This window comes from Artemia sp. Qi Xiang Cuo, chromosome 14, assembly GCF_049724085.1.
Source record: "Artemia sp. Qi Xiang Cuo chromosome 14, ASM4972408v1, whole genome shotgun sequence".
In the NCBI taxonomy this organism is placed as follows: domain Eukaryota; kingdom Metazoa; phylum Arthropoda; class Branchiopoda; order Anostraca; family Artemiidae; genus Artemia; species Artemia sp. Qi Xiang Cuo.
In genome coordinates, this window is record NC_142807.1 from 28403402 (window position 1) to 28413971 (window position 10570).

The 10570-nt window shown below is 35.5% G+C and overlaps 1 protein-coding gene across 1 annotated transcript; it reads right to left on the bottom strand.

The window, feature by feature from the left end:
* Window positions 1–146: 146 nt before the first annotated feature.
* On the bottom strand, window positions 147–5432 carry LOC148944340 (uncharacterized). The gene is made up of 3 exons (XM_089099690.1): window positions 5275–5432; window positions 2471–2566; window positions 147–348 (listed from the first exon to the last, which is right to left on the bottom strand). The coding sequence occupies exons 1-3, from the start codon at window positions 5330–5332 to the stop codon at window positions 236–238; spliced, it is 267 nt and encodes an 88-aa protein (XP_088955816.1). The 5' UTR covers window positions 5333–5432; the 3' UTR covers window positions 147–235.
* Between the last annotated feature and the right edge of the window lie 5138 nt (window positions 5433–10570).

Genomic DNA, 10570 nt, shown 5'->3' on the forward strand with positions numbered 1-10570 from the left:
CCTTTATTATCAGCTATTTTCTGTGATACATAGATTTACCTCTAATATAACTTTTATTGGCACGTTAAAACCTTATAAAGGCTAGCCTGTTTTCAATGGCAGTAATAACTTAGCAAGAGGAAATACATTACTTCATACATGGCAAACAAAGGAAATTTTTTATTTACAAAAAGGCATCCGAAAAAAATAAAATCGTAAAAAGTAAATATTGCAAAAAAGCGACACTTCGAAAAGATTATCCATAGAAGGGTCGATATCCATAGCCACCATAGGGTCGGTACCCACCATAACCACCGTATCCTCCACCGTAACCTCCGTACTTGCTATATCCAAATCCCTTCGAAAATCCTGTAATAAACAACATTTAAGGCATAATTGTCGAATTGAGAAGTAGTGTTTACGAATTGCAAAAAGTAACAAGGTTGCAATTTTAAATTCTGTTCTGGCAGTTTTGATAAAACACAACTTGAATCGGGCATTATGATATAACTTGAAATATTCTAATCTTCAATAAATAGATATAAGTTTACACTTCCAGATCACATTGTTTTGTCACAAACTTTATTTTGTCCGGGAATGATAGGTAATTACAGTTTAATCTTAGGAGGTTTAAAACCACATTCGCTATATCCAAATCTATTTGGAAATCGTAGAATAAAATAGCATTGAGGACATAGTTATCAAACTGTGAAGTAGCGTTTACGTTATGCAAAAAGTGACAAATTTAGAATTACATGTTCTGCCCTGACATTTCTGATAAAGTTTAATTTGAGTTGAATCAAACAGAAACTGAAATATTTTTATTGTTCAGCAAATAAATAGGTGTATGTTTCCCGATTACATTGCAAACAAACCTTATATTTTCCGACATAATAGGTAATTACAATTGAATCTTAGGAACTGTACCTTCTATTAAAATCAGTTCTTCAAATCTACTCAAAATATAATGTCTCTAGTGCTGGTCGGGCAATAAATAGCATCTTTCTTTAATTAGAAATTTTTGAATAAGTACAACATAGACTATTATGTATATTAAAGGGCTGTTGTCCAGTCAATACCTTATTCTTTGACATGAAGTATGACTAGTTTTTGAAGATTTCATTAAAGTTTAAAAAATTAGGGGTTAGTAAAGGCAAATGTCTGATATACTGATTACCTTTAAAAAACTTTGAGCTTTCAATTTTTTTGTTTAAAGGAATCGTGCGTAGGCTAATTTAATTTTTTATTCTTATAGCATCGTGACAAGAAAAAGTAATAATAAAAGAAGCTCTTCGTTACATTGCTGTCTTGTTAAAGCATTCATTCTTGAAACATTGGAGAACTTATGTCTAAAGACTACCGTAAATAGTGGGGAGTAAAAGTTAAGGAAGCGTTAGACTCCTCATATAAGCATACCTTCTATTCATTTTATGCTTATTCACGTTCACTTTAATTGGATAGCCGTGTTCATGACACAGACAAGTTGAAATGGATTAGGAAATTGGTACTGGTAGAAAAAGTTTGTAAATTTATTGATTATGAAAATAATAATAATAATAATCTATTTAAAACCCAATTGTAAACAAAAAAAGCTGAGTAGAACCGTTTGTTTATTATCGATCTTAGAACCACAATCTTGCTCCGGAGAAAGAATGCTGATCGAAATGCCGAATCATGATAGTTAAAATGAAATCTGGTCGCTAACGCCCCTTTTTTAAATCTAGTCACTTGTTAGAATACTAGTTCTTAAATACATGTTTATATAGGTAATTACAATCCAGTATTTTAATGCATGACTAATAACCCAGAGTGTCGCGGGGGAACAGGTTTGGAACCTAAGGGTTTTGCCACCAATTCCAATTGTAAATGCCCGGAATAGAGTAAGTTTCAAATAGAAACGCACCATCTAATTTTCAAAATTAATTGTCGGATTTACCATGAACAGACACGTGCAAAGGAGAAAAGCCGATACATTCTCTCAGGGATCTTGGTAGTATTATGTTTCATCTTTAAGTTTTTACACCGTCTACATAAATTGCCAATTTCTGACATATTTTTCAAGATTACAGGCCTCCAAACTGTTGCTCCTTCTCTCTGAAGTAGAGTCCTGCGCTAATTGCTGAGTATAATCAAGATTTCAGCAAAAGAAAAAGAAAGAAATCTATATTGTACCCACGCCATGATATCAGTCGCTTATAGGGACGGGCTATTCGTCAAAAGCACTTTATAAGTCTAAGCAAGTTAGATGAGTGTAGCTGCTTCTCCAATCTCTTAATAGGTAATTTGTTGTTTGTAGGTTGAAAAAGAAGTCAATAATTTTTTTTCTACAGACCCTCTACTTTCTTTCATTGTAGATTGGATGCTTTTAACTGCTATATAAAGACACAAAAGTTAAGTTTTCTCACGAAGTTAAGGCACTTATGTGGAACTTACGTCAAATCAGTTAATTTCGTATTATTGCGAAAAAAAATACAAGTGAAAAAAATCTTACCCTTAAAGAAAAATTTATTCTCTGCATCATCCTCAGCCGGTAGTTGTTCGTCTCTAGGCAATTGTTCTTCACCGCGTGATTGCTCTTGAGCATAAGCTAAAAAAAGAATAGTTTCTACTTTTGCTGTGTTCAAAATTAAAGTGTGCATCAAACTCTCTAAATCTTGTGAAGAAGTGAAAACGAAGTTCTAGGCTTTTTTTTCAAAAAGAATTTTTGGCAGAAGATTAAACAAGTATAATCCAGACCAAAAATTATGATGGGAAAAATAATTATGTTGAGTCATTTAATATTTTCACCAACATTTTTAAAAAGTAAGATTTTACAGTAGGAGATGCTGAATTATTTATTGTCTCAACCAATACCCCTCTCTTCCTACCACCTAGTAAACTGAATATTGTTCTACAAATACGATCTATGAATAAAGTTTACAAAAAAAAGTTCCATCTTATAACTCATTTTGAAAAAAAAGAATAGGAAGCACACTGTTTGGTTTATAATGCGATATTAAGTAGTGTTTGCTCATCATTTGGTTTTGAAAAAAAAAACTCGTGGAAATTTGGGTTTCGACGGTTAATTGAACTCAATTCTAATTATAAATTTTAAAGGGGTCCCTAATATTCATTTTTTTTTACTTTAAGCTGTAGCCAAATAGCTCAAGTGATTTCAAAATTGTTTAATAATTTTAGCAGGACCGGAAATAATGTCTTTGAGGATGGCAAACCCGCGTCAGCCCTCATGGAAAGAGTTGTACGTTATGCCCTGGGAGCATATAAGGCATATATAGAAAGAGTGATCGTATAAACTTCGGAGGGGGCTCATTGGATTTGTAGTCAGAAGTTCCAGTGCCCTTTTTAAGACTCATAGTGATCGGAGGGTGAATACCCCCCCCCACCACACCTTGTATTTTATCGAAATGCATCTGATAGAAAGTCTGAAATGGCCATTTGTTGTCGTAGAAACTTTGAAAACACCTCATTCAATTGGAAATGGAAAGGGCTAGTACCCTTTTTAATAGTCGAATGTGATTGGAGGGGAACTAACCCCCTCCCTCACCCATCATCTCCCCAAACACATCCAATCAAAAATTTGAGATAGTCATTTTGTTCAACGTAATTGAGAAGACCGGAAATCATTTCTTTGAGGATGACACCCCCCCCCCCCCACAGTCATGAGCACAAGGTACGTTTTGCCCTGGGACATATACGCTACATATAGAAAGGTTGATCATATAAACTGCGGAGGGGACTCGTTAGATTGGTAATCAGAAGTTCTAGTGCCCTTTTTAAGATTCAGAGCAATCGGAGGGTGGATAACCCCGACCCCTCCAAGTCTCTTATTTTACCGTAAAACATCTGAAAGCACTTTTGAGATGGCCATTTGCTGTCTTAAAACTTCGGAAAAGGCTCATTCAATTGGAAATTTAAAGGGCTAGTACCCTTTTTTATAAGTCAAAAGTGATTGAAGGGTAACAACCCCCCCCCCTCCAAGCCCATCAATTCCCAAAACACATCTAATAAAAATTTTGATATTGCAATTTTGTTCAGTGTAGTTGAAAGGTCTGGAAATTATGTCTTTGACAACCCCTATACCTTTTCAAGACCAGAATATAATTTGCACTTCACTGAAAAAAAAATGGCTGTGGATTGTCAGTTTAGTATACATATACTGATATATATTCCTTAAAGTTTTCATAATTCTTAATTTACTAAATTTTAAAAAGTTAAAACATTTTAAACATATTTTGTTTATTTGAATCATACAATAAATAACCGAGTCAAACTCAAAACGAGCAAAAGTTAGCATGAGTAGGGCTGACAACCCCCATGCCTTCATTTTTATTTTACTGAAAACAAAATATATTTAAAACGTTTTCACTTTGTTTGCATTTTTTTGAAATGCTTTTACTACATATATCAAGGGAAAGTCCTCCCCCCTTGCACTCCAAATATAGCGCGAGTGTATAGTGCCATTTTTAAGAGTAACAAGAGATTGGAGCTTCTCTGGCGAACAGAAATTACAATAAATAGCCGAGTCAAACTTAAAACAAGCAAAAATTAATACGAGTAGGGCTGATAATCTCTATGCCTTCTCAAGACTAGAACACAATTTGCGCTTTACTGAAAACAAAATACGCTTGCAATGTTTTCACCTTTCTTACTTTCATAAATGAAAAATTACCAAACCCTTAACGAAGAAATATCAGTACATATCAATTTAACTGACAATCCACGGTCATTTGTTAGTCTGTTTTTTCCGTGTTTTTTCAGTTTTTTTTTTCAATTGTATTCTGGTCTTAAGAAGGCATGGGGATTATCAGCCCTACTCATGTTAATTTTTGCTCGTTTTAAGTTTGACTTAGCCATATATTACAATGTCTATTGGTTTAGTGTTCCATTTGTTTATTGATAGTGATTTGTGGTAGTTTTACATCTGAAAGATTATTTGACTTTATTTTTTGCTCATTCTTGGCTTAATGGAGCTTATTACTTTTCTTTCAAAAACTTGTCTTGTGGAATTGTTTTTTTAAATTATTAGCCTGAAAAAATATGTAATAAAATGATAGCAAGTATCGAAAGGCAAAATGCCTTATTTGCCGACCTTAGGGAGCGGAGGGAGGTTGCCCATGGATGTTTGTGATGGCAAAGGCCTGAGTTAGATGAGGTCGGTGGCAAACAACCCACTGCGTAAACCCTTTGCTAGTCAAGAGGCTTGTATGGTGGTTTTTGGTACTTTCCTTATAGAAAAAAAAACTGACTGCCATAGCTTCTAAAAACAGAAAAAAGAATGAAAAAAAGATGACTTACAAAATGAAACAGCAAAGACAACAAGCAAACTTATAAAGATCAAAACTTTCGACATCATGTATACAAATCTGATCTCTATTTCTTCTTAATTGTTCGTGTATTAACTGACGAGATTTTTGAACTTGATTTTTAATTTATAGTAGCTGTTGGGTTATCCCATTTACTATGGTTAAAAATAGTTCGGATTTTCCGTAATTTTATATCAATTGCATAAACTGTGATTTCCAGCGGCAGTGCGCAGTTCGTCGGGTATATTAGGTATTTTTACATTAATGAATGACTGCGTGTTTTGAGCGGGACATACCCTTACAGTAGCTATGAAGCTTTTTGAGGTAACTATGAAGTTACTTTTACGTTTCATCATAATCATTTTTAATGTTCAAACACATGCAGGTTAAACAAGGTTGTTTCTGCGGGTACTCTGCACAAAAAATGACTTTCTGCGTTACTCACTTTTTTGTGTTATTTTTATTTCTGTTCGCTGTTATGAACGGCAGAAGCCCCTATAATATCCTGGCTACAAGAACAATATTTTTGCAAACACTTCTGTAATTAAACAATTAGTGGCAGGTTCTTTTCAATTAATGGGAGCAAAAAAGAAAAAAGAATATCTACTTTTCTCCTTCAGCAATTTTATTCCTTTTCGGAGAATAAAGTGTTGAAGAATGCTGTATACTTATACTTATCTTACTCTCTTAATTCTAATTTAATGGGGATTAAAAAAAATGTTTTGTGATGGAAGTAGAAACTGAAGTCCATCCTTATAACGAACAAAATTTATTGCTTTGGAACATATGCAACATATATTTATTAAACTAACACACATTATACGATTCTTTAAATTTTCCTATATTTGAAGAATTTTGAAAATTTTAGCACACATTATCCGATTCTTTAAATTTTCCTTTATTTGAAGAATTTTGAAAATGAATAGGTAACTATACTGAAAGTACAAAGTTTCAAGTACTCTATCTTGAAAAGAGTTTGCTTTTTCTGAAATCCAGCTGGAATTTTAAAACGATACCGGCTGTGGCTTAGGAATTCCCAACAGAAAAAATTGTTCCATTTGAATCAAAGATTTGGTAAAAACAAAGTTTTACCAAATTAAATTTACTTCTGCTTACAAAAAAGAAAAAAAAAACGGTTCTAAAAGGAGTTCACAACATTTGTCTCATGGGACAGTCTTTATTTATTTTCTTTTTTTTTTTTTTTTTTTTATTTCATATTCAAAGAGCCACTGTTTGCTTTGCTTTAGGCTTCAGTAACTGCTGCACTTATGAAATGAAAAAAAAAAAAAAAAACCAGGAGGACTTAAGTGACAATTATATTTTCTACAGACATAGCAAAAAAAAAAAAAAAAAATAACAAACGAACAAAATTTGATACAATCCAGGACCGAAACTAACTTCTAGAGCGCTAGTGTCAGACAAATTAAACTTTAGCACCAGGAGAGTACATACTTGATTGTTGTATCATAGGCAGCGCAATAGCGCTGCCTAAGTAAAGAACGATGTTGGCACAATATATTTTTTTTTTTTTCAAGGCCAGGGCACTTCGTAACAAAGGAGTTGTCTTAGTAACTTCGAAAAGGGCTCATTCGATTGGAAATTGGAGTGGATTGTGCCCTTTTTAATTGTCGAAAGTGATTGGAAGGCAGCTAACATCCCTTTTACGCCCACCATTCCCCCAAACAGATCCAATCAAATTTTTGAGATAGCCATTTTGTTCAGTGTAGTTGATTTCCAGATAGAAATTATGTTTTCGAGGAAGACACTCCCCCACAACCTTTAGGGCAAGGGTTGTAAGTTTTGACCTGGGAACATATAAGATTTTTATACAAAGTGGTGTTATAGAAACTTAAAAAGGACTCAATCGATTGAAAAATGAAAGGGCTAGTGCCCTTTTTAATAGTCGAAAGCAATTAGAGGACAACTAACCCCCTTCTCAAGCCCACATCTACCCCACACACATTCAATCAAAATTTTGAAATAGCCATTTTGTTCAACGTAGTTGAAAGTTCTGAAAATTAGGTCTTTGAGGATGACAACACCCCCACAGCCCTCAGGGTAAGGGTTACAAGTTATGCCCTGGGGACATATAATGTTTTCATAGAAAGTGTTGTAGAAACTTCAAAAACGGCTTATTTGATTGGGAAATGAAGTGGCTAGTGCTTTTTTTAATAATCAAAAGTGATAGGAAGGCAACTAACATACCTTCCACGCCCACCATTTCCCCAAACACATCCGATAAAAATTTTGAGACAACCATTTTATTTAATGTGGTTGAAAGTTTTAGAAATTATATCTTTGAGCAGGACACTCCCCCCCACGGTCTTCAGGGCAAAGGTAATATATTCTGGGGGCATATAAGATTTTTATAGAACGTTTTGTCGTAGAAACTTCAAAAAGGGCTCAGTCGATTGGAAATTCAAATGGCTAGTGCTCTTTTTAATAGTCAAAAGTGATTGAAGGGCAACTAACCCCCCTCTCACGCCCAACTTTTCCCCAAACACATCCAATCAAAATTTTTAGACAGCCATTTTGTTCAACATGGTTGAAAGTTTTGGAAATTAGTTCTTTAAGGATTAGAACCCCCAACCCCCACAGCCCTGAGGGCAAGGGTCTTAAGTTTTGCCCTGGGGCATATAAGGTTTTTATAGAAAGCTTTGTCGTAGAAACTTCAAAAAGGGCTTTCAATTCGATTGGAAATTAAAATGCTAGTGTTCTTTTTAATAGTAGAAAGTAATTGGAGGGGAACTAGCCACCCTCTCACGCCCACAATTTCCCAAGAAACATTCAATAAAAATTTTGAGATAGCCATTTTGTTCAACGTAGTTAAAAGATACGAAACTATGTTTTTAAGGAGCACGCACCCCCCACATCCCTCAGAGCAGGGGTTATAAGTTATGCCCTGGGGGTATATAAGGTTTTAATAAAAAACGTTGTCGTAGAAACTTCAAAAAGGATTTATTCAATTGGAAATTGAAAGGACTAGAGCCCTTTTTAATAGTCGAAAGTGAATGAAGAGCAACTAACCCCCCTCTCACGCCCACCATTTCCCCAAACAAATTCCATCAAAGTTTGGAGATGGCCATTTTGTTCAACATAGTTTCAAGTTCTGGAATCTATATAATTAAGGATGACAAATCCCCCAGAGCCCCCAGGGTAAAGGTTGTACGTTTACTATAGGGGCATATAAGGTTTTTAAAGTTAGCGCTGTGGTTGACACTTCGAAATAGGCTCATTCAATTAGAAATGGAGAGGGCTAGTAGTGCCCTTTTTAATAGTCGAAAGTGGTTGAGGTATAACTAACCCCCGTCTCACGCTCACCATTTCCCCAAACACATCGAATCAAAACTTTATAGAAAGTTTTATCTTAGAAACTTCGAAAAGTTCTTATTTGATTGGAAATTGAAAGAGTTAGTGCCCTTTTTAATAGTCAGAAGTGATTGAAGAGCAACTAACCCCCCTCTCACGCCCTCCATTTCACCACACACATTCAAACAAAGTTTTGAGATAGCCATTTTGTTCACCGTAGTTTCAAGTTCTAGAAATTATATAATTAAGGATGACAAATCCTTCAGAGCCCCATGTTACAGGTTGTACGTTATACTTTAGGAGCATTAAAAGCTTGTAAAGATAGCGCTGTCGTTGACACTTCAAAAGAGGCTCATTCAATTAGAAATTGAGAGGGCTAGTAGTGTCCTTTTTAATAGTCGAAAGTGGTTGGAGTATAACTAACCCCCTTCTCACGCCCACCATTTCCCCAAACACATCGAATCAAAACTTTCAGATAGCCATTTTTTTAAATAGTTGAAAGTTTTGGAAATTAGGTCTTTGAAGATTACATCCCACCAAAGCCCTCAGGGTAAGGGTTGTAATGTATGCCCTGGGGCATATATGGTTGTTATAGAAAGCGTTGTCGTAGAAACGTCAAAAAGGGCTCAATAGATCAGAAATTGAAAGGGCTAGTACCCTTTTTAATAGTCAAAAATGATTGACGCGCAACTACCCCCCCTCTCACAGCCACCATTTCCCCAGACACATTGAATCAAAATTTGGAGATGGCCATTTTGTTTAACGTAGTTTCAAGCTCTGGAAATTGGGTCCTTGAGGATGACAACCCCCAATAACTCTCAGGGCAAGGGTTATAAGTTATGCCCTGGGGGCATATAAGTTTTTCATCATTGGGAATTGAGAAGGCTAGGGCCCTTATTAATAGTTAAAAGTGATCGGAAAGCAAGTGCACCCCCGCCCCTACACCCATCATTTCCCCAAACACTTCTGATCAACATTTTGAAATAGCCATTCTGTTGAACGTAGTGGAAAAACCTGGAAATTATGTGTTTGAGTATGACAAATAAGTTTTGTCATACTCAATACCTTTTTAAGTTTTTGAATTAAAAACTTAAAAAGGACTATTTCGATTGGAAATTGAGAGGGCTATCGCCCTTTTTAACACTTGAAAGTAACCAGTTGGAGAATTGCTCCCCCCCCCACGCCCCCCATTTCCCCAAACATTCCCGATCAACATTTTGATATGGCCATGTTGTTCAACGTAGGTGAAAGGTCTTAAAATTATGTCTTTGAGGATGACAACCCTTCTCTTATAGCCCTCAGGACAAGGGGCGTAAGTTATGCCCGGGGCATTTAACGTTTTTGTAGAGATTTTTGTCGTGGAAGCTTCAAAAAGGGTTCATTCAATTTGAAACTGAGGGGACCGGTGCATTTTTTATTAGTCAGAAGTGATCAGAGAGCAAATGTCTCCCTCCACGCCTATCATTTCCTCAAACACTTCCAATTAAAATTTTGATATAGCCATTTTGTTAAGTCAATCAGGTCTGAAAATTATATCTTTGAGGATAACAAATCCGATTGGAGTGGAAGGGCTAGTGCCTTTTTTAATAGTCGAAAGTGATTGGAGGGAAACTCACCCCCCTCTCACGCCCACCATTTCCCCAAACTCATCCAATCAAAATTTTGAGATAGGAATTTTGTTCAACGTAGTTGAAAGATGGAAAATTATGTTTTTAAGGAGCACACACCCCCCACAGCCCTCAGAGCAGGGACTGTAAGTTATTCCCAGAGGGCATATAAGGTTTTTATAAAAAGAGTGTCGTAGAAACTTCAAAAAGGGTTTATTCGATTGGAAATTCAAAGGGTTAGTGGCCTTTTTAATAGCCGAAAATGATTGGAGGGCAACTAACCCCCTCTCACGCCCACCATTTCTCCAGACACATCCTATCAAAATTTCAAGATAGAAATTTTTTCCAACGTCGTTGAAAGGTCCGGAAACT